Source organism: Staurois parvus, unplaced genomic scaffold (assembly GCF_062004578.1).
Source record: "Staurois parvus isolate SC_StPar_1 unplaced genomic scaffold, SC_StPar_1.0 ptg001035l, whole genome shotgun sequence".
Taxonomy (NCBI): domain Eukaryota; kingdom Metazoa; phylum Chordata; class Amphibia; order Anura; family Ranidae; genus Staurois; species Staurois parvus.
The window spans coordinates 393,587-418,632 of record NW_028318831.1 but is presented as its reverse complement, the minus strand read 5'-3'; the positions used below and the strand labels follow the sequence as shown (position 1 = coordinate 418,632).

At 49.3% G+C, this 25,046-nt stretch overlaps 1 protein-coding gene across 1 annotated transcript in view; it reads left to right on the top strand.

Moving 5' to 3' along the window:
• Positions 1 to 25,046, top strand: part of SETD1A (SET domain containing 1A, histone lysine methyltransferase) — a 99,964-nt gene that overhangs the window by 16,302 nt on the left and 58,616 nt on the right. Inside the window, exons 3-7 of the mRNA XM_089657846.1 lie at positions 5,537 to 5,635; positions 9,747 to 10,017; positions 10,099 to 10,205; positions 16,185 to 16,366; positions 22,849 to 23,626. Of these exons, the coding sequence (XP_089513972.1) occupies positions 5,537 to 5,635; positions 9,747 to 10,017; positions 10,099 to 10,205; positions 16,185 to 16,366; positions 22,849 to 23,626 (1,437 nt within the window). The remainder of the gene's footprint in view (positions 1 to 5,536; positions 5,636 to 9,746; positions 10,018 to 10,098; positions 10,206 to 16,184; positions 16,367 to 22,848; positions 23,627 to 25,046) is intronic.

Genomic DNA, 25,046 nt, shown 5'->3' with positions numbered 1-25,046 from the left:
GAAATGACAGATGTGGATGTCAAACGCCACCAAAACGTCTTAACCAGTTGCCGACTGCAAGTAGCTGAATGACGTCTGCACTGCGGCCGGCCAGTTCTGGGAGGCTGTCATATGACGTCCTCCCAGAACGTGCTCTCCTGCGTACCCCCGGCGATCTCCATGATCTCTGTGTCCTACAGACACAGCTGATCACGTGATGTGGTAAAAGACCAATCAGAGCGGTCTTTTGCCACGTGACCAGCTGTGTCCAATGACACGCTGATCACTGGGAAATGCAATTGGCAGTTCTAGGCTGCACTTTACTCACACTGTCAGAGAGTGAGGAAAGTACTGCCGAGAACCGGCAGTTGTCAGAGGAGGGATCGGCACCGATCATCAGGGTACTGATGATCGGTGCCCATCAGTGCCCAGCAGTGCTGCATATCCGTGCCCAGCAGTACTGCCTATCAGTGCAGCCACATCAACGCACATCAGTGAAGGAGAAAAATTACCTGTTTGCAAAATTTTAAATAGACACAAAGAAACTTTTTTTTTTTTTCAAATTTTTTGCTCTTTTCTTGTTTATAGCTCTAGAAATAAAACACTCAGCGGCAAGTAAATACCACCAAAAAGCTCTATTTGTGAGGAAAAAAATGATTCAAATTTCAAAGGCGCAACAAAATCAGTTGTTCTCTATGTGCCCCGTTCACACCACAACACTGGCATCACATACAGATTTGTTCTGCGCAGGAATCTGCAACATGCATAAAACTCATTGCAGCGCATGAAAACCGATGTCTCTGCAAGTGAGATCTGCATGTCAGTTTCCATCAGTTTTTCTGCATGTATGGTGTGAACGAGGCCTAAGCCCGGGTTCACACATGTACGGTATATCGCATGTGATTTGCACAGGAACCGCACCGCAGTCCTATGCGAATCACATGCAATTTGTGTGCGGTGCGATCGGAGCTGTACAATTTGTATGGCTCTTATTGCACCGCACCCGCACCGTTTTTGGTCCGCACTAGAATCGGATTACACGGGTATTCACACCTATGTGATCCGATTCTGCACCGTGTTTTGCGAACCGATTTCGGGGTGTTGATAACATACACACCCGCAGAGGTTCGCAAGAACGGGGCGCGATTCTGATGCGGTGCGGAATTCCTCACCGCATCAGTGTGAACCCGGGCAAAGTCTTGTAACTGGGTAGAGGTGTCTATTCTGGAAAGGAGTGAGCGGTCATGAGGAAGGCTGATGTGGGAAAGAGTATCTTGCAGTTCATTCTGTGTGCTGCGCTTGGACCAGACTTGTATCTGTTTGGACAGAAGTAGCTCTGAATTCTTAACATTTGTGTTTAACCACTTCAATACCGGGCACTTTCACCCCCTTCCTGCCCAGGCCAGTGTTCAGCTTTCAGTGCTGTCGCACTGTGACAATTGTGCAGTCATGCAACAGTTTTTTTTTTTTCACACATACAGCTTTCTTTGGTATTTAACCCCTTAATGCTGACCAAATTACCGGCCTCACAGAACTTTTATCCTTGGGGTGCTAATTTGCATATATGTCTTTCTGCTGGGAGCTCCCCGCACAAAGGCCGGGGTGTCACTGAGAGCCCCGGGTACCATTCTAAGGATAGGGACCCGGAACTCCCAATTCCTGGTCACCTGATCGCTGTGATGGTCTCTGATTGGCTGTCACTGTGAAACCCACCCCCCTGTGTTTTCTCTCTATGAATGGAGGAGAGAGATGCATTGTATCATTATATACATTGTATCTCTCTCCGTCCTTTCATAGAGAAACAAAAAAGTTTGTGTAAAAAAAAAAATATATATATATATATATATATATATATATATATATATATATATATATATATATATAAAAATGAACAAAAATAGCTAGATCAAGTTTTGATCTAGGTCTGTGCCAGGGTTAGTGTTTTGGTCAAGGTCAGGGTCAAAGGTCAAGGCCAGGAGCATGCATTTCACTTGCTGAAGACAAAACTGAAGGGAAAATGCCCCAAGAACAAGCAGGAACTGAAGACAGTTGCAGTAGAGGCCTGGCAGAGCATCACCAGGGATGACACCCAGCGTCTGGTGATGTCTATGCGTTCCAGACTTCAGGCTGTCATTGACTGCAAAGGATTTGCAACCAAGTATTAAAAAGTGAAAGTTCGATTTATGATTATTATTCTGTCCCATTACTTTTGGTCCCTTAACAAGTGGGAGGTACATATGCAAACTGTTGTAATTCCTACCCCGTTCACCTGATTTGGCTGTAAATACCCTCAAATTAAAGCTGACAGTCTGCAGTTAAAGCACATCTTGTTCGTTTCAAATCCATTGTGGTGTATAGAGCCAAAAATGTTAGAATTGTGTCCATGTCCCAATATTTATGGACCTGACTGTAGGTGTGAATACCTGTACGATCCTATTCTAGTGCGGACCCAAAAAAGGCTCCTGCAGGTTTTGGGTGCGGTGTGAATAGAGCCATACAAAATCGCAGTTCCTGTGTGAATCGCATGTGGTATACCGCACTGCATGTATGTGAACGCGAGCTCAGTGTTTGTAACATTGTGCAGTTTATGTGATACGGACCTCCCTGTCTGTCTCCAGCACGGCACCCGGGGACTAACGGAGGGGAGAGTGCTGATTGGGTGCTTGGCAGGAAAGGGGAGTGTCGGACTCTTTTAACGATCAGCAGATTCGAATCTGCTGAGTGAGTAAATAAGGCGCTGGCCCCATCGAGAGGAAAAAAAAAAACTGGCGCCTGCTGAGCAGCCATATCAAGCTCCGGTGTCTGCTCCGTTAGACCCCGTTCACACCCGGGTGTTTTGGGATTGCGGCAAAATCTGTGTGGCAGAATCGCTACAATCGCAAAACGCAGGTTCAGGTGTCATTATTTTCATTGGCACTTGCCGCAAATCACTTTGCGGGAAGTTTGTCGCCCGAAGAAGTAGCAGGAGCTCCATGTGGGCAATGAGCTAAATGCAGTGTGATTTGGTGCACCACAATCTTGCCAAAACTGCACCACGTTTTAGGGGCCATTGAAAATTGACACCCGAACCTGCGTTTTTGCCATCCCAGGCAGAATCATAGCGATTCTGTGAACACCCGGCTTTGAATGGAAAGGTTCACATACATGCAATTCTGGACCTGTTTTCAAACTCCCAGATTCGTATGACGGGCTAGATAGTATGTGTTCCTATTGAGGTGGTTCACACAGATGCGGCATTCGTTTTGAGTGGCATTATGAACGAAATGGTCCTTTGCAAGTTTGTACCGGTGCGTTCCAGACTCGCAAGTTATAGAGTAGAATGGCATGTGGAGATAAGTGTTCACATAGGATTGCATAGGAGTTTTTGCACTGAAGCCAGTGGGGCGCCATCGACATCAATGCCAAATCGCGTCCCATTGACTTCAGTGAGGCTGCTTGCCTGCAGCAGGGCTAATGTGTAAAAAAAAAAAAAAACAAAAACCTTCCTGGTGCCTGGAACTACATATCCTGGGCATTGGACGATATGAATCATGCATCCCTGAGCAGGGAGATCGTTGCACTGCTGGTCCTTGGGAACAGCTTCCTCTCCAGCAAGGACAACAGTGAACAGCCTAGTGGTGACATCAGCAAATCTGGTGGGAGCAGCAGTCAGTCAGCAGTGCCTTAGGTCTCTCACTGCAGGTACACCGCTATGGAGCTTAAAGTGTTACTAAACCCCGGACCCCGCATTCACTATATCCGCTCTCCCCGGACCCCGCATTCACTATATCCGCTCTCCCCGGACCCCGCATTCGCTATATCCGCTCTCCACGGACCCCGCATTCGCTATATCCGCTCTCCCCGGACCCCGCATTCGCTATATCCGCTCTCTCCGGACCCCGCATTCGCTATATCCGCTCTCCCCGGACCCCGCATTCGCTATATCCGCTCTCCCCGGACCCCGCATTCGCTATATCCGCTCTCCCCGGACCCCGCATTCGCTATATCCGCTCTCCCCGGACCCCGCATTCGCTATATCCGCTCTCCCCGGACCCCGCATTCGCTATATCCGCTCTCCCCGGACCCCGCATTCGCTATATCCGCTCTCCCCGGACCCCTCATTCGCTATATCCGATCTCCCACAGTACACAGAACATGAAAATGCAGTTATTTTAGTAAATATAAACTGCTAAATACCTTTTCTCATCAGCAGTATATAGCAGTCTTGTGACTTCTATCAGGATCCAGCAGAGCACTGGTTAAAGCATGTAGGAGGAGTTTCATTTCTGCTCTAGGAGGATGCAGGACCCCTGACCTCTGTCTGGACAAAGCTGTTTTGCCCTGTGCTGATCACATGCACTCTCCCAAGAACAAAAAAAAAACCTCTAGCAATACACACTAAAGTGAGCATGTGCAGAAGGGCTACGGGTTCAGTCTGTCTTATCAGTGTGGACATTTGAACTAGAGGAGGGGCAGAGAAGAAAGGATCAAACAGCCTTTTTTAAACAATGCAGAGGATTAGGTCCCACAGTGAGTATAACAAGCATGCTTTCCTGCATCTACAGACTGATTGTACTGTTGTGGGTTTAGTAACACTTTAAAAAAAAATCCTTTGTAAATCACTTTAAACAACTTGCCCTACAGGGGATTCCCCCCTCCCATCCTCCTGACCAGGCCATTTTTTGTGATACGGCGAAGCATTAGTTTAACTGACAATTGCGCGGTCATGCAACGCTGCACCCAAATGAAATTTATTTCCTTTTTTTCCATAAATAGAGCTTTCTGTGGTATTTGATCACCTCTGCGTTTTTTATTTTTTGCGCTATAAACAAAAAAAAAACCTACAACTTTGAAAAAAAACCAAAAAAACAGTATTTTTGAGTTTTGCTATAAAATATGTCTAGTAAAAAAATAAAAACAAAAATTGTTATAAATTTAGGCCAAATTGTATATTGCTCCATGTCTTTGCTAACAAAAAAAAAATCCCAATACATGTAAATGAATCGGTTTACGTGAAAGTTGTCGCAAATGGCGGTATAGATAATGGGATTTTTTTTTATACCATCTGATCACCCCTGATGTTAACCCCTTCCTGCCCAGTGCCATTAGTGCAGTGTCAGTGCTTTTTATTAGCACCGATCACTGAATTGGTGTCACTATAGCTCAGAAAAACTTTTTGTTTCTTTTACCTCTGGAAAAGAAACTAAAAATAGACTTTGTTTCTTTTAACTTGGGGAAAGAAACTAAAAAGAAACGGTTTCTTTTAACTCGGGAAAGTGACCGTTCATTCTCTGAACTATAGTGAAGAAAAAAGAACTGATAATTAGATTTAAAAACCAGCCCTGACCTATAGTGACAGCCAGTCACTGTATACACTGCTCCTCCTGCCTTTCTCCATCGCCACCCCACCCCCTCACATCTGCAGGACATACAGTCCCCTGTATCGGCACCTGTATCGGCTAAATGTTTCCTAACGGCAAAATGCTGATAGGGCTATGTTCGGCTGATGTGTCGGTGGCCGAAATTTCAATGCATCCCTAGTTATTCAGCTAATTTTCTCCTTTCTTCTGCCCTCCAGGATGGACCGTTTCTACCACTGGGAGATGTGCGGGACCCTCGGTCACAACGTATGTGGAGTAAACCACGAGAAGTGTCCCTTCCAATCCCCAAATTCAAGGTAATGGGTGACTTTGTATATGTGGAGCTTGCCGTGGTTCAGGCACAGCTGTCCTGAGATTTACACAACTCTGCAACACAGCATGGCTGTCTGTTAGAGCAGCAGGTGTTGTCCACCCCCCACCCTCTGATTGGACAGTGATAGGGGAAGCAGCAGACTGATGAGCCCATCACTGTCACTCTGCTCTTTCCTCCTATCACCATGGGGGTCAGAGGGCTTCTAAAGTGTAACTCGCTGTCCTATCTACTGGCAGATCTCGCCCTGACTACTATGGGTTGATTTACTATGAACAGATGGGGTGTTCACTTTTCCCTAGGGCAGGGGTCTGCAACCTTTAAGACATAAAGAGCCACTTGGACCCGTTTCCGAAGGGAAAAAAAAAGACTGGGAGCCGCAAAACCATTGCAACATTTATAACAAATCCGACACTGCATATATTGCAAAAAGCACTCTGGTCATGAAGGGGGTTTAAGGGCCCAGTAAGCAAAGGGTTAATCAGGGCCACAGTGTATCGTCATAATCACAATCAAGTGGTGGGGAACCTTTTTTTTCAACTGAGCCAAATCTCGCCAAAACCACGATTGAAATTTATTTTGACAGCCACATTTTTAAAACTGAAAATACATCCCCCATATAGTAATTCATCCCCCATAGTAATTCATCCCCATATAGTAATTCATCCCCCATAGTAATTCATCCCCCATATAGTAATTCATCCCCCATAGTAATTCATCCCCCATATAGTAATTCATCCCCCATATAGTAATTCATCCCCCATATAGTAATTCATCCCCCATATAGTAATTCATCCCCCATATAGTAATTCATCCCCCATATAGTAATTCATCCCCCATATAGTAATTCATCCCCCATATAGTAATTCTTCCCCCATAGTAATTCTTCCCCCATAGTAATTCATCCCCCATATAGTAATTCATCCCCCATATAGTAATTCATCCCCCATAGTAATTCATCCCCCATATAGTAATTCATCCCCCATAGTAATTCATCCCCCATATAGTAATTCATCCCCCATATAGTAATTCATCCCCCATATAGTAATTCATCCCCCATATAGTAATTCATCCCTCCTATAGTAATTCATCCCCCATATAGTAATTCATCCCCCATATAGTAATTCATCCCCCACATAGTAATTCATCCCCCACATAGTAATTCATCCCCCACATAGTAATTCATCCCCCACATAGTAATTCATCCCCCACATAGTAATTCATCCCCCACATAGTAATTCATCCCCCACATAGTAATTCATCCCCCACATAGTAATTCATCCCCCACATAGTAATTCATCCCCCACACAGTAATTCATCCCCCACATAGTCTCAATTCACTTACCTTTGCTCCGCGCGTTCCTCTCGCTGTGTTCCCGCGCCGTTCTGGTCTTCAGGGCGGACTGAGAGAGGAGTTCGTCACTCTGCCACGCCTACATCCTGGCTGCCCCACCTACATCCTGACAGCCAATGTTCCACGCTCCGCGGGCCGGATTTTTGAGGAGGGAGGGGAGCGGGCGCCCGGCACACAGAAGAGCCGCATGTGGCTCGCGATCTGCGGCTTGCCGACCACCTGGTGGGCAGTGTGCTCCGGAGCCGCAGCAAAGATGAAAAAGAGCCGCATGCGGCTCTGGAGCCACGGGTTGCCGACACCCGCCCTAGGGCTTCGTGAATGAAGGTGAAGCGAAAATTTATATTTTTTTTCCCCTTGACTATGATTGGGTATTTTTTACAAAGTGAAATTTCCCCACATACACTAAGCTCTGGGGAAAATTCCCTAGCAAAGTGAACAGTCTATTTGCCTTAAAGTGGTTGGAAACCCTTATATACCCAGTGAAGTGACTGGCCTCCGGTGATAAACAGAGATGAAACAAATCCTCCTACATAATTTGTATCTGTCTATCTGCAGTCCTTCTCTGCTGCCATTCAAAGTCCAAAATTTATAAAGCTTGTCTGAGAGTTCAGAAAAAAGAGGGCGGCAAGCTGAAGTTATTCTGCAGAGCTTAGTGAGGAAAGTCCAGAATTTATAAAGCTTGTCAAAGAGTTCAGAAAAAAGAGGGCGGCGAGCTGAAGTTATTCTGCAGAGCTTAGTGAGGAAAGTCCAGAATTTATAAAGCTTGTCTGAGAGTTTAGAAAAAAGAGGGCGACAAGCTGAAGTTACTCACAGAGCTTAGTGAGGAAAGTCCAGAATTTATAAAGCTTGTCTGAGAGTTCAGAAAAAAGAGGGCGGCAAGCTGAAGTTATTCTGCAGAGCTTAGTGAGGAAAGTCCAGAATTTATAAAGCTTGTCAAAGAGTTCAGAAAAAAGAGGGCGGCGAGCTGAAGTTATTCTGCAGAGCTTAGTGAGGAAAGTCCCGAATTTATAAAGCTTGTCTGAGAGTTTAGAAAAAAGAGGGCGACAAGCTGAAGTTACTCACAGAGCTTAGTGAGGAAAGTCCAGAATTTATAAAGCTTGTCTGAGAGTTCAGAAAAAAGAGGGCGGCAAGCTGAAGTTATTCTGCAGAGCTTAGTGAGGAAAGTCCAGAATTTATAAAGCTTGTCTGAGAGTTTAGAAAATAGAAGGCGGCAAGCTGAAGTTACTCACAGAGCTTAGTGAGGAAAGTCCAGAATTTATAAAGCTTGTCTGAGAGTTCAGAAAAAAGAGGGCGGCAAGCTGAAGTTATTCTGCAGAGCTTAGTGAGGAAAGTCCAGAATTTATAAAGCTTGTCTGAGAGTTTAGAAAAAAGAGGGCGGCAAGCTGAAGTTACTCACAGAGCTTAGTGAGGAAAGTCCAGAATTTATAAAGCTTGTCTGAGAGTTCAGAAAAAAGAGGGCGGCAAGCTGAAGTTACTCTCCAGAGCTTAGTGAGAAAAGTTCTGAGAGCTGATTGGAGGGAAGAGACACACCCCTTTTTCGCACAGCTCACAGGAACAGAGCTGAGACTGTCAATCAGCTTGGAGGTCCCTCCCCTGTCACCATTTTTCTCCGTGTCAGAAAAACATGTCAGAAGTGACTGATGATAGCAGATGAACGAAACAGCAGGCAGGAATGACACTTAGTGCACTTAATTGAGACAAGTACACACTATAGAGGGACATGCTTTGTTCATATTTCAGGTTTGACGTTTACAGCCACTTTAGGTAAGCCATCCCATAGTGTCAGAGTGCTTAGCAGTGTAAAATAACATGGCTTGTAGTAAGAGTACCTAAACCCAATAACAATGTAATTTATTGCATTTACCAGTCATTTAGATGCGGTGGCTACATTAGTTTTCTTTTCTTTTTTTCCCTTCATCTGGTGATTCTGCCCATAGCACATTTCCTATCTTAGGGTGACCACTCACTGTACTGTATCTATGGAGGGGCAGTGTTGTCACCCTAGGACAGAATGTGTGTTAGGACTATAGAACACCTCCACTCTTCATTTCTTTGTGTGTGGAGGGGGTGTTATGTAATCCACAGAGAAAGCTGGGAAGAATGTAACCGATAACGTCCTCTGCTGACTGTTATCAAATCACTGGTTTTCTGCCCGGATCGACTTGGCACACCGACAGGAGGAGAGAAGATAGAGGAATGCATCACTGTCTAGTTCCAGGCTTGGGGGCAGGGAGAAAACTGTCACCAGTCCAGCTGTGCCGTCTCCTTCACTGCCCTGCTGGTTGGAGGGGACAGCAGGGTGCTGTACATGGCTTCCTGACCACATGACCGCACCCTACACCCAGCACTTTTCTCGCGGGCCTTTCGTCATAGTGCAAGCAGTGGGCTGGCTCTTGGGAGGCGTTCTGTCAATAGAGTGCTGGAGTGGGCATTCCTAGGCAGGCTGCATTTGCATGTAGACCACCCTAGTTCACACACACATGTGTTGCTGAAATCCAGTGATTGACAGGGGAGAGCAAGAGACAGCCAGGCTGGGGAGGAAATTAATAGATTGCACTAGATGTCCTCCAACCAGGAAATATGGCGGACTCTCTGACTTACTGCAGCTTCTAATGCACACTGTGAAAAGCTCACAGTGTGCCATGAAATCGGAGTAAGAAATTTCAGAGAGGAGGCGGTACAACTGTGCAAGACTGAAGGGAAGGCTGGAAGCAAGCTTTGATCTCTTCCTCTCTCCCACCAGTACGATAAGTTCTACATTGGACAGCTCCCCCAGAAAGAAGTCACTTTTGCCCATCTGAACGACAACATCCGCGAGCCCTTCCTGACCGATATGTGCCGCAAATTCGGGAACGTGGAAGAGGTGGAGATCTTGCTGCATCCAGAGACGCGCAAACATCTCGGCCTGGCCAAGGTCCTCTTCTCCAGCTCTCGGTCAGCAAAGGAGACCGTTGCTCACCTTCACAACACAACCGTGATGGGCAACATTGTGCATGCCGAGCTCGACCTGCTAGGTAACCACCGAAGAGTGTTGGTTGCGGGAAGCTGACCTCTATGAGGAGTTATGTAACCTGAAAATATTGTGCGTCTTACAGGTCAACAGCGGAAGAAATATTACGATTTGATTGTGAGCGGCTCCTTCAATGCCCAGACAGTTCCTACCACTGGTAGGTGGACGCAAGAGAGGCTGCAGCCCGAACAGGTGAGAAACTCCGTCTTCCACAGACACTTACCTTCTCCTCACTCCTCCATCACCTTCTCCTCACTCCTCCATCACCTTCTCCTCACTCCTCCATCACCTTCTCCTCACTCCTCCATCACCTTCTCCTCGCTCCTCCATCACCTTCTCCTCGCTCCTCCATCACCTTCTCCTCGCTCCCCCATCACCTTCTCCTCACTCCCCCATCACCTTCTCCTCACTCCCCCATCACCTTCTCCTCACTCCCCCATCACCTTCTCCTCACTCCTCCATCACCTTCTCCTCACTCCTCCATCACCTTCTCCTCACTCCCCCATCACCTTCTCCTCACTCCTCCATCACCTTCTCCTCACTCCTCCATCACCTTCTCCTCACTCCTCCATCACCTTCTCCTCACTCCTCCATCACCTTCTCCTCACTCCTCCATCACCTTCTCCTCACACCCTCCATCACCTTCTCCTCACTCCTCCATCACCTTCTCCTCACTCCTCCATCACCTTCTCCTCACTCCTCCATCACCTTCTCCTCACTCCTCCATCACCTTCTCCTCACTCCTCCATCACCTTCCTCCTCCTCCACCACCTTCTCCTCACCCTCCCCCCATCACCTTCTCCTCACTCCCCCCCCATCACCTTCTCCTCACTCCCCCCCCATCTCTCCCCCAACACCTTCTCCTCACTCCTCCATCACCTTCTCCCCTCACCTCCATCACCTCCTCCTCCCTCCCTCCTCCCATCACCTTCTCCTCACTCCCCCCCCATCACCTTCTCCTCACTCCCCCCCCATCACCTTCTCCTCACTCCCCCCCCCATCACCTTCTCCTCACTCCCCCCCCCCATCACCTTCTCCTCACTCCCCCCCCCCCCCATCACCTTCTCCTCACTCCCCCCCCCCCCATCACCTTCTCCTCACTCCCCCCCCCCCCACACCTCCTCCTCACTCCCCCCCCCCCCCATCACCTTCTCCTCACTCCCCCCCCCCCATCACCTTCTCCTCACTCCCCCCCCCCCATCACCTTCTCCTCACTCCCCCCCCCCATCACCTTCTCCTCACTCCCCCCCCCCCATCACCTTCTCCTCACTCCCCCCCCCCCCATCACCTTCTCCTCACTCCCCCCCCCCCCCATCACCTTCTCCTCACTCCCCCCCCCCCCATCACCTTCTCCTCACTCCCCCCCCCCCCCATCACCTTCTCCTCACTCCCCCCCCCCCCATCACCTTCTCCTCACTCCCCCCCCCCCCCCCCATCACCTTCTCCTCACTCCCCCCCCCCATCACCTTCTCCTCACTCCCCCCCCATCACCTTCTCCTCACTCCCCCCCCCCCCCCCATCACCTTCTCCTCACTCCCCCCCCCCATCACCTTCTCCTCACTCCCCCCCCCCATCACCTTCTCCTCACTCCCCCCCCCCCCCCCCATCACCTTCTCCTCACTCCCCCCCCCCCCCCCCCCCCCCCCATCACCTTCTCCTCACTCCCCCCCCCCATCACCTTCTCCTCACTCCCCCCCCCCATCACCTTCTCCTCACTCCCCCCCCCCCCCCCCCATTACCTTCTCCTCACTCCCCCCCCCCCCCCATCACCTTCTCCTCACTCCCCCCCCCCCCCCATCACCTTCTCCTCACTCCCCCCCCCCCATCACCTTCTCCTCACTCCCCCCCCCCCATCACCTTCTCCTCACTCCCCCCCCCCATCACCTTCTCCTCACTCCCCCCCCCCCATCACCTTCTCCTCACTGCCCCCCCTCCCATCACCACCTCCTCACTGCCCCCCCCCCCCCCCATCACCTTCTCCTCACTCCCATCACCTTCTCCTCACTCCCCTCCCATCACCTTCTCCTCACTGCCCCCCCCATCACCTTCTCCTCACTGCCCCCCCCATCACCTTCTCCTCACTCCCCTCCCATCACCTTCTCCTCACTGCCCCCCCCCCATCACCTTCTCCTCACTCCCCTCCCATCACCTTCTCCTCACTGCCCCCCCCCCCCCCCATCACCTTCTCCTCACTGCCCCCCCCCCATCACCTTCTCCTCACTCCCCCCCCCCCCCCATCACCTTCTCCTCACTCCCCCCCCCCCCCCATCACCTTCTCCTTACTTCCCCCCCCCCCCCCCCCCCCATCACCTTCTCCTCACTCCCCCCCCCCCCCATCACCTTCTCCTCACTCCCCCCCCCCCCCCCCCCATCACCTTCTCCTCACTCCCCTCCCATCACCTTCTCCTCACTGCCCCCCCCGTCACCTTCTCCTCACTCCCCTCCCGTCACCTTCTCCTCACTCCCCTCCCGTCACCTTCTCCTCACTCCCCTCCCGTCACCTTCTCCTCACTCCCCTCCCGTCACCTTCTCCTCACTCCCCTCCCATCACCTTCTCCTCACTCCCCCCCCCCCCCCCCCATCACCTTCTCACTGCCCCCCCCCCCCCCCCCCCGTCACCTTCTCACTGCCCCCCCCCCCCCATCACCTTCTCCTCACTACCCTCCCGTCACCTTCTCCTCACTCCCCTCCCGTCACCTTCTCATCACTGCCCCCCCCCCCCCCCCCCCCGTCACCCGTCACCTTCTCCTTACTCCCCCCCCATCACCTTCTCCTCACTCCCCCCCCCCATCACCTTCTCCTCACTGCCCCCCCCCTCCCATCACCTTCTCCTCACTGCCCCCCCCCCCCTCCCGTCACCTTCTCCTCACTGCCCCCCCCCCTCCCGTCACCTTCTCCTCACTCCCCCCCCCCCCCCATCACCTTCTTCTCACTCCCCCCCCCCCATCACCTTCTCCTCACTCCCCCCCATCACCTTCTCGAGGTCTATATCCTCCGTGAGCTTAAAGCGGAGTTCCACCTGAAAAAAATAAAAATAATAGCTAGCAGCTACAAAAGCTGCTGACTTTTAAAATACAGGCACTTACCTGACCGACCGTCTTCTCTCCCCGGCATCTTCAGTGTGGGCACCCGGCTGTGACAGCTTGCGGCTTCCCACTCGGGTGTCCACTGCGCATGCGTGAGAAGCGCTGCGCTTTGTGAATGGCCCCATAGTCTTCTGGGACCTGTCACGTGTCCCAGAAGACTACAGGGAGGGAGGAGGGTGGACAACTTATGCTTCCAATTGCCTAGGCAATTGCAGCGGAAGTGCAGTAGGTACCTGTCAAATTTGGGTACCCGCTCCCCAAAGGTGCCAATCCTTAATGGGACAAAGGCTTAAAGCGGAATTCCCCTTTTTGGGTGGAGCTCTACTTTAATGTCAGAGCTTACACAGGATTATCGGACCTTTTTACTTAAAAAAACAAAACCAAAAAAAAAAAGTCATACTTGCCTGCTCTGTAGAAACATATATAGTGATGGCAGAAATGAGACCTAGTGGTTCATAGAGTCTGCCTGTTTTCCACAGAGCAGACCTGAGCTCCTCTCTTCAGGTCCCCCACCGGTGCTCCTGGCCTCTCCCCCTTTCTGAGTGTCCGCATAACAAGCTCCTATAGGGGCACTTGTGTGTGCTTGCTCCCGAGACCCACTCTTTGCGTCCAAGAGACATACAGAGCGGGGCTCGGCCCCACCCCATTCCCTCCTCACTGGCTGGCATTGACAGCAGCAGGAGCCAATAGCTTCTGCTTCTGTGTCTGAGCCGGTGAGGAGGGAGAGAGCCTCTGCTCCGCGTTCATATTGTTGGATTGAGGTCGTGGTCAGGTAAGTATTTGGGGGAGGAGGGGGGTCTGTTGATTGCAGAAGGGGTTTTTTTCTGTTTTTTTTTTTTTTTTTGCAGAGAATGTATTAAGGTAAAAAAATCCTTTTAGAACCAATTTAATTATTAAACCCAAATGACAAAACCTATTCTTTCATAGGCTTACTTGCTTTAACCCCTTGATGCCAGCGTCACACAAATATGCGTCCTCACGGAGCTGGGCTTTTTTTCTGTGGGGGCCGCATATTTGTGTACCTGTCTTTGTGCTGGGAGCACAGCGCGCTCCCAGCACAAAGACCGCAGTGTCACTGAGAGCCCCGGGTCCCGTTCTGACGATTGGGACCCGGGACTCCCGATTCTGGGTCACATGATCACTGTGATAGCCTCTGATTGGCTATCGCAGTGATCAGTCACTGTACAGCTCGGCTCCCTTGTTTTTTTTTTTCTCTCTCTGAATGGAGGAGAGAGATGCATTGTACCTCTATAACTCCTGACATAGAGAGGAAAAAAAAAAAAGATAAATGTTAGATCTAGTATAGTGCCAGGGTTATTGTTTGGGTCAAAGGTCAAAAGGTCAGGGTTATCGGTCAGGATTTAAAAAAAAATTGGTGTCAGTTAGAGTCAGTGTGTTTTTAGGTAAAAAAAAAAAAAAAAAGACAAAAAGAAAATGCACACTATTGTTTCTGGGCCGTACTACGGGTACAAACAACATATATGGTATCGCTGCAATTGTCAAGAGCTGGAGAATTTATTTTGGGTTGTTCTTTGGTGGTAGGTTATGGTAGTAACAAGAAACACACAGCTAAATTAAAAAAAAAATTTTTTTTTTTTTTTACTATTTTGGGCCAGTTTTTTCCTTTGATAATAAAAAAAAAAAAATCAGGAGAAATCCATTACCATTTACCACCAAATGAAAGCCCAATTTGTCCTGAAAAAAACGCGGTATAATCCACTTGGATGTACAAAGTAGTTGTGATGATATGGACGGTTTTACTGACACATGTCAACGGTGCAAAATTGTGCTTAGGCATTTAGATTTGTTTTACCTTTAGGCATGAAGGGGATAATTGAGGTGGTTGCGCTCAGATTGCACAGTACTGAATTACATGTGAATTGCACAGGACTGCAGTGTGGTTCTTGTGCGATTCACATGCGATCTATAGTGTGAACTCAGGATTTTGAGTCCACTTGCTGACCAGCCACATACCAGTACATGGCTGGACTTCAAGCAGTTATGCTGGGATGTCTCTGCACCTGCTGTGCCCATTATGGAGGGGCTCCCCACATCCCTGCACCATGTTTCTGGTCTGCACACTTGCAGCTGCAGGCATCACCCTGGTACTGTTTCTCTAGAGCTGGTGGTCGGCTCTCTTGTTAAAGCTATCCTAGCAGCTAGCTAGCCACTGGATTGCTTTTACAAGCCGTGGGAGGGAACGCCACCTTCTGCAGCTCTCTCCGGATCTCCTGTCCCGGTTGGAGACCCGAGCGACCAGCCAGCACATCCGCCAGCTGGCCGGTCAGCCGATCAAAGTCGGGATCGGCTTTGATCGGATCTGCGCTATAGTAACCCGGAAGTGATGACTGTCATCACTTCTGGTTTACCCAGATGTCATTTTTAAATTGAAAGCATTCAAAAATATAGATCTTGGGGTTTTAAATGCTTTTAAGGGCAGAGGAAGGATTTAGGTTCTTAGGCACCAGATCCCTCCATAAAGAGTACCTGTCACATGCTTATTGCTGTCACAAGGATGCTTACATTCCTGCAATAAAAGTGACCAAAAAAATTAAAGCAACAGTAACAATAAAATAAAATGAATGAAAAAAAAAAGGAAAAAAAAAGTCCCTGTCCCCCCCATGCTCACATGTAAATGCTACATGTCACATGTCAATCCTACATGCATGCAAACAGCGATCATCCAAAAGAAGGGGGGGGGGGGGGCAGAGCCAAAATATTCACCAGATATGACGTACAGAAACCTAGATCACATACACGCAGAAGCCTCCCAGACCACCTTGCTGCTTAGCCCCACCCTCACATATTCACCCATCACCCTGATACGTAGCCATACTGGTCAGTCAGAATATGTATCAGGTTAGGAAGTGATAAAACTGTGCCAGTCAGGACGGAGGAAGATTTCTACTGAAAGGAGAAGAAGAAAGAATCAACACAAGGGACATACCATACTAATTGTAAGTTATGTCCCTTGTGCTGATGTTTCCTTTTATTTTCAGCTAAGCTTAGGCTTTAAAGCCATTTCCCAGCTCTGTCCTGCCATGAAGAAATGCTTGCTGGCTGTAATAATCTGTTTTATCTCCAGGCTGACAATCGAAGGCGCTTGTCCACCGACACCTCTTTCCTACCTGGAAATGGGACCCCAACGTCTCAAGATTCCGGATCTCTGTACAGCCAGTATACGCCATCCCTGTCATCCTCCCAGGGCACCCCGTACACTCCTAGATCTGGCACCCCCTACTCTCAGGACTCTGCCTATTCCAGCAGGTACAAGGGCACCAATGCATACTCTGCTCACAGGGGGATTCTGGGTGTTTTCAATGACATCTAGTGCTTCCTAGGGTGTTGACCCTTGTTATTTGTAATCTTTGTTATTTAATGTGTTCTATTATTTAACCCCCCTGGAGGTTTTCCTGAGTGTAGCTCGAGGTAAAGTTTCAGCACCACAAGCGGTAACCCCCCCCGAGCTACACTCGGGAATACCCTGCAGTGTTGCTCCGGGATCTCTTCTTCACTTACCTTGTCCTGCGCTCCCGCGATGTCCCTCCTGCAGTGTCCCCGGCAATGTCCTCCGTCGGATGCCGGCATCCGTCTTCTGAGTTCCGTTGCCTGCGAGCGTCGGGACGTACGGGGGACGGAACTGGCGGGAAATTTGAAAATTGTAAAAGTGGCATTCACTAAATACACTGAAATGGTTTGATACAGTAATGTTCTACTATGTGATTTCACATACATTTTGTCCCGAGTGCTTTGTCCGGCGCCCTGCCTGCATTTTAACTGTTCTTTATGCCTGGAAACTGAGAAAAAGTCCATGGCGTCCAAAAAGCGGTTTTAGACCGGCTAGAGAACAGCGATAGTAAATCAGAACCACTTGCAGAATTGAGTGATAATGATTCGTGGGGGAAATTCCTCATCAGACACTGAAAACGATTCTGCGACTTTGCTCAGTGATGTGCGAACTTGGCGCTATATTTCACATTTCAGTGTTTTCGGTTTGATTATATTATTGAATTAAATTTATTATTATTATATTTTTTTTATTAAATTATGATTTTGTGTTTTCAAATTTTATCATCCCCGGGATGTTTACTAGACTCTTGTTCGGACAGATTTGAGTGAGTTATTCCTAAAAATTACAGGCCTACAATAAAAAAAATACTTATTTCCATGCAAAAAAAGTACCACTTTGAGCACAGAAATATGGACATAATCAGACCGCTAGGGAGGTTACAGTATAGAATTCAGTTAAAGGTTTAATGGATTTCATGGGGACTTCGGTGTGGGACCTCTGTGCCCACTTCCTTACTGTGATCCTGCCCTCTTTAGTATACTGGGGGAGATTTACTAAAATTGGTGCACTCAGAATCTGGTACAGCTCTGTATGGGAGCCAATCGGCTTCTATCTTCAGTTTGTTTAATTAAGCTTTGGCAGTAAAACCTGGAAGCTGATTGGTTTCTCTGCAGAGCTGCACCGGATTTTTACAGTCTCCAGTTTTAGTAAATAATCCCCACTGTGTTCCATACCAGACAAATCCAGTACATATGGGAGCTTCTCATAATAGGTAGTGGTGTACAGAGAACTCACTGCATGGAACCCCACATAATGGGCCCAGTAGGTGTACAGACCCAAGAACTTTGTGCAGGGATGTTGGGAGCTCCTCTATAGTGGCAACCGCAGGTGTAGAGACCTGGTAACTTGGCAAACGCATGGTGGGAAGCCCTCATAATAGGCACAGCAAGTGTGCAGACCAGAAACATGGTGCAGGGATGTGGGGAGCCCCTCCATAATGGGCACAGCAGGTGCAGAGACCTGGGAACGTGGCTCAGGGATGGTGGGAACCCCTCATAATGGGCACAGCAGGCGTAGAGACCTGGGAGCTCTCATAATGGGCACAGCAGGTGTAGAGACCTGGGAACGTGGCTCAGGGATGGAGGGAATCCCTCATAATGGGCACAGCAGGTGTAGAGACCTGGGAGCATGGCTCAGGGATGGAGGGAATCCCTCATAATGGGCACAGCAGGTGTAGAGACCTGGGAACGTGGCTCAGGGATGGAGGGAATCCCTCATAATGGGCACAGCAGGTGTAGAGACCTGGGAGCGTGGCTCAGGGATGGAGGGAATCCCTCATAATGGGCACAGCAGGTGTAGAGACCTGGGAACGTGGCTCAGGGATGGAGGGAATCCCTCATAATGGGCACAGCAGGTGTAGAGACCTGGGAGCTCTCATAATGGGCACAGCAGGTGTAGAGACCTGGGAGCGTGGCTCAGGGATGGAGGGAATCCCTCATAATGGGCACAGCAGGTGTAGAGACCTGGGAGCGTGGCTCAGGGATGGAGGGAATCCCTCATAATGGGCACAGCAGGTGTAGAGACCTGGGAGCGTGGCTCAGGGATGGAGGGAATCCCTCATAATCGGTACAGCAGGTGTAGAGACCTGGGAACGTGGCTCAGGGATGGAGGGAATCCCTCATAATGGGCACAGCAGGTGTAGAGACCTGGGAGCGTGGCTCAGGGATGGAGGGAATCCCTCATAATGGGCACAGCAGGTGTAGAGACCTGGGAGCGTGGCTCAGGGATGGAGGGAATCCCTCATAATGGGCACAGCAGGTGTAGAGACCTGGGAGCGTGGCTCAGGGATGGAGGGAATCCCTCATAATCGGTACAGCAGGTGTAGAGACCTGGGAACGTGGCTCAGGGATGGAGGGAATCCCTCATAATGGGCACAGCAGGTGTAGAGACCTGGGAGCTCTCATAATGGGCACAGCAGGTGTAGAGACCTGGGAACGTGGCTCAGGGATGGAGGGAATCCCTCATAATGGGCACAGCAGGTGTAGAGACCTGGAACGTGGCTCAGGCATGGTTGGAGCCCCTCATAATGGGCACAGCAGGTGTAGAGACCTGGGAAGTCCTCAAAGGGATGTGGGAACCCCTCATAATGGGCACAGCAAGTGTAGAGACCTGGGAACTCAGCACAGGGATGGTGGGAGCCCCTCATAATGGGCACAGTGGGTGTACAGACCTGGGAACTTGGCTCAGGGATGGTGGAAACCCCTCCTAATGGGCACAGCAAGTGTAGACACCTGGGAACTTGGCTCAGGGATGATGGGAGCCCCTCATAATGGCCATGGTAAGTGCTTAGACTCAGGAACTCAGCAGTGGTGTTCCCAACAGATAGAAAAGCCTATTAGGTGGTTTAATTTTCTAATACAGGGTGACATTTCAATTAAACTGACCCTTTATTAAAGTGATATTGAATGCTACTTGTTTTTTTATATTTTAGTTAAAGTTTAAACTTGCATAATATATATTGTTTTCTTCCTTGAAAAGTCATCTTTATTTGTTATCCAGCTGGTCCCAGAACTTCTGCCCCTGTCTTCCTTTTTGCTGGTGTCTCCTTTTAGCTATCTGGCTGCTAAGGAGACACTCGTGCATGCACGCTTCAGACTGGTGCTGTGTGTGTCCATTCAAACACACAGCGCTCAGCAAGCCACACCCCTGCTGCCTCTTCCCAGCCTATTGAAAAACAGCTTCAGGAGCCTACCGCTCACATACCCCGAGTCTCTCCTCTACTACCGGGCAGCTTGGCCAATGGCGCAGATCTTCCAGAGCTGATGGCGGTAACAAGGGACCATAAGGTAAGTGTTTGGGCACAGGGAAAGTTCGTAAAAGCTCATTCACACACAGTGCTGTGAATGGCATTTTTCTGCATTGGATCATGCCAGTCGCCTCTAGGGCACATAGAAAACAATTATCTGTTAGGTGCCCTATGCCCCCCCCATTCACACTGTAGTACAGCTGACAGGAAATGTTGCATTTTAGCGCAGCGCATTGGAAGGCACCACGCAGCGGTGCCACAGTGGTCACATGATCAGGAGCCGGTCCACATGCCACGGCCATGGTCCTGCTGGCTACTGATCTTTAGTCTGGACTGGGAGTTGTCAACATCGGTTGCCCAGCAACACGTGTGGGTGTTTAAAGCCCACCTATATGCCTCCACACGTGTTTTGCAAGCAGCAACAGGTTAAACCCTACCTGAGGGCTGCACAGTGGCTAAATGGTTAGCACTTCCGCCTGGCAGTACTTAGGTCGTTGGTTCAAATCCCAACCACGACACCACCTGCCTGGAGTTTGCATGTTCTCCCTGTGTCTGCGTGGGTTTCCTCCAGGTACTCCGGTTTCCTCCCACTCTCCAAAGACGTACTGGTAGGTTAATTGGCTCCTGTCTAAATTGGCCCTAGTATGTGTATGAATGTGAGTTAGGGACCTTAGATTGTACGCCCCTTGAGGGTTAGGGACTGATGTGATTGTACAATATATATGTAAAGCGCTGGGTAAATTGATGGCGCTATATAAGTACCTGAAATAAATAAATAGCTGTGTTTGGAATGTGCATAACCAACAAACGTGTCCACCCTGCCTGGGATCATGCTGCCATTAGACACTGCAAATCCTAGGCAAAATGAAGAGCTAATCAGAGTGGCTCTGTGCCAATGGATTGTTGTGAACCAATCACACCAGTAAACCCTGTAGTAGTCAACACCAGGGGCGGACTGACCATTTGAGCACTCGGGCACTGCACGAGGGCCCAAAGTCAGTAGGGGGCCCCATGAGATGCCCCTGGTACCTTTCATTTGTTTTTTTTTCATAGGCTTTTTTGGGTGTGAGTGAGGACACGGGGCCCCATGATCCCCTATTGCCCGGGGGCCCCATGAGTTGTCAGTCCGCCCCTGGTCAATACACATCAATCCCTCCCCTTCCTTATACAGCGACTAGAGCAGCTTGCTGAAAGAGGAATGGAAATTGTATCTTGTAGCAGAGTACATAAGCAGTACTTTTATTTATTATTTTTTGAGGAGCTCCTTGATCGGCACGTTCACTCGGCTTGTATTAGAATTTCTAGTCCAGTACAGACAGAGACATTAGCCTCTGGTAAAATAAAGACTGCACTATGTAAATCCCATGACAAGCTCAGAAAGGTGACATCAGAGCACTCCTGAAAACATATGCTATGGCCTGGGGTTGTGGGAGGGTTGTGCTACACTTGTGTCTGTCTCACGACACCTCGAACTATATTAACTCTGAAAAAAATGAGATCACCTTCTGGTGTTTACTTTACAATGAGGCGTGATATTGGGGGGGGGGGGGTGTACTGTCCTGGCATTTTTGTTTGAAAGTAAGGGAAATACAAAGCATCCAGTTGTTATTAAATACCTCCAAATGAGAGCTGTATCTGTATTATAAAAAAAAAAAAGTTATTTGGTGGTGTGCATGACCAAGTAGTTGTCAGTCAAACTATCACATCACTGAAAATGGCCTGGAAAGGAAGGGGGTGTAATATGTATGGTAAAGTGGAGTTCCACTCATCCTGTATGAAAATAAAAGTCAGCAGCTACAAAAACTGTAGCTGCTGACTTTTAAAATAACAGCCACTTACCTGTCCCTCGGTCCCGTGGTGTGTCCCCCGCAGCCCGTTTCACCGGTCGTCCTGTATTCCAGGAGGCCGGCATCTTCAATGTGGGCACCCGGCTGTGACAGCTTGCGGCTTCACACTGCGCATGCACGAGAAGCGCTGTGCTTCATGAATGGTCCTGTAGTCTTCTGGGACCTGTCACGTGTCCCAAAAGACTACAGGGAGGGAAGGAGGACACCTTCCATTTCCGATTGCCTAGGCCGGGGGTAGGCAACCTGCGGCTCTCCAGCTGTTGCAGGACTACAAGTTCCATCATGCCTCTGCAAGTCATAACTGTAACTGTCAGTTTTGTAATGTTGCAATGCCTCATGGGAAATGTAGTTCCACAACAGCTAGTAGAGAGCCGCAGGTTGCCTGCCCCTGGCCTAGGCGATCCGACCGGAATTTGGGTACCTGCTGCTCCACCCCCCAAAGGTGCCAATCCTTAATGAGGAGCAGTCCTTAAAGCGGAACGTCCCCTTTTGGGTGGAGCTCCACTTTTAAAACAATTGTAAAGGCGTGATTTTTTTTCTCTAAAATAATAAACATGTCTATACTTACCTGCTTTGTGCAATGGTATTGCACAGAGTGGCCCCAGACCTCCTCTTCTAGGGTCCCCCGCCTGCACTTTCTGCTCTTCTCTTCTATGCGTACCCCCATAGCAAGCTGGCTGCTATGGGGGCATACATGCAGGCTTTATCCAAAGTTGGGTTTTGTGCATCTATTAACACACACACAGCATGGCTTGGCCTTGCTACCTGCTCCGTCCTCACAGGATTTGATTCGCAGCATCAGGAGCCACTGAATCCTGCTGCTGCCCCTTTGTCTTGTGAGGGGAGGAACAGAAAGCAGCGGCGCTGCAGACAGGCACAGCATTGGATCAGGAGAGGACTCGGGTAAGAATTTAGGCAGGTTGGGGGTGGGCTGTACAACTACTTTAATGGACCAGTGCACTGTCATATGATCTGAAGATCTGGCACTGCTGATTTCAGTGCCGTCTGTGGTGCAGAGAAGGTGAGTATAAATTTGAGGAAAGGTGTTTGCAGAAAAATGCCTTTTTTAAGGTGACCGCGTCTTTTTAAAATTTAACTCCAGGCGCATTATTATTTTTATTATTATTTTTAATTATTTTAATTAAATTTTTATTTCTCACATAATCAGTGAGATTAGAGAGATCCAGTTGCACGAATAAGTTAACATTGTTTACATGTCAAAAATCTAAAAATCGCATTTTAATGAATGTATTGGGGCATTGCTAAGTTGACCATTAATGTTTCTGATTGTCTGTTTGTCCCGCAGGCAGAGTACCCCCAGCCATTCCAGTACCCATGACACCTCAGGATACAAGTCACGGCGGCAGGAGAACAGCTCTGGCGACTCCTACTCGCGGCGCTCTGGACACCACTATACTTCAGCTTCCTCATCTTCCACACAGCATGATAGCAGTCACCGGCGATACCACAGACACCAACATCGAACCTCTCCTCAGTCCTACCGGTCTCGCCACCGGAAACCTCCCCCACCTCCAGAAGAGCCACCTTTACACCGCTTTCCTGGGACTCCTCCTCTGCCTACACCTCCACCACTCCCACCAGACGATCCTCAAACTGACCAGGACTATCGACTGCATCCTCCACTTCCTCCTTCTCCACCATCTTCTTCTCTACCGCAGCCCCCACCGCCACCTACTGAGAGCTGGGAGCCACCTCCTCCACCTCCCCCACTTCCAGCCTGTTCCCCTCCCCCTTCCCCAGCACGATCCTGCTCCCCGCTCCCAGACGGAGTCTCCGAGAGCCTGCCATTCACACAGCACAGCAGCAGTCTAGACTCGCGTATTGAGGCACTACTGAAGGAACAGCGCTCTAAATTCTCCTTCCTGCCTTCTGATACAGAGGAGGAGGATGAAGGGACGGCAGATGGGGCTACACAGGAGACCGCAGTCCACGAGGAGGTTCCCCCGCCTTTGCCCACGCATGGGCCATACACTCCCCCTCCTCCGGCCAATTTTGAGGATGTGTCGGCCGAGGCCTTCTTGAGGTTCGGAGATATTAGTAGAACGGCCAACGGACAGGAACGGGTAAGAGGAAATTGTTTTAAATTCTTGGCGGCTTATTTGAACAGGAGCAGTGCTGTAATTCCAGCCAATCAGATTTTAAGGAAAGCGTTCATCTCAATATATTGTTTAGCTATATATGGCTTTGTAATAGGATTAAGGTGAATGATCAGCGTTGTCTGTTAAAAAAAAGTTTGGATTTTTTTTATTTTACTTGCCATAAAATCCTTTTCTCTGAGTTCATTGAGGGACACAGCCAAACTTCGTCACAGATGGGTGTGATGCTGCCACCTTCAGGAGCAGAACGTTAGGTGCAACTTAAAACTAAAAGGATGCCTAAAGGGTGTTCATCTGGAGTGGCCAAACCTCCTATTTGCAATACAGGATTCAGTTAGTAGTTTGCAGAATCAGGACAATAACATCAAGACAGCCAAAAAACACCAGATGGATGCTGTGTCCTTCAATGAGAAAAGGATTTTATGGCACGTGCAGAAATCCAGATTTCTCTGTCGTTCATCGAAGGACGCAGCCAACCCCCGCCGTGGATGGGACATCCCAAAGTAGTGCCAGAAAGACAGAAATAAAGGGGATGGCCCAAAACGGGACAGAGAACCAACCCCAGGCAGAACTCTAACTGCTGCCTGCAAAACTTTCCGACCGAAGCTGGCATCAGCTGGGGCAGCTATGTCACCAGGACAAAAATTTGAAAACTGAAAATGAGAGCGAGAAACTCTTATCCTCCTCCTGAGGACACTAGAAAAAAAACTGAATCCTGTTTGCCGATAGGGGTTTGGTTTGCCATCTTAGGCATGCTTTTAAATTTAACCTCTTCATGCCGGCGAGCGCAAATGTGCGGCCTCCCGGTGTCTGGGTCTAGACGCCCAGCGGCTGCATATTTGCGTTCTGTTAAAAAAGAACATTTGTGCTGAGAGCGTGCGCCCTGCACGCTCCCAGCACACGTCTGGTACTCACGGAAAGGTCTCGCTCTCCTCTTTCGAACGGGACCTTTCCCGATCATGTGACGGCGTGTCACGGTGGTCACATGACCCTAAACCCGCCCCGCCTCCCGGCTTCTGAAACTCTTAAAGGGCCGGGAGGCACCGGCACGAAGGGGTTAAGTTGCACCTGGCGTCCTGGTCCTGAATGTGGCGACATCAAACTCATCCATGACAAAGTTTGGCTGTGTCCTTCAATGAACAATAGAGAAAATGTTTTTCTAGCATTTTATTTTTATTTGATCTTTAAAGTGGAACTTCACCCTAAACAGGAAGTTCCACTTTGTCCTCAAGCTCCCTCCTCGGCTGACGTTTTTTTTGGGGGGGGGAGCGGGTACCTAGTTTTGGTAGGCACCTGCTCCCACTTTTGGTTGGATCGCCTGGAATTTTACAGGTGAGTCAGAGATGGGGCTTGTTCCCTAGAGAGGTTGCAGCCTGGCCCAGAGCTG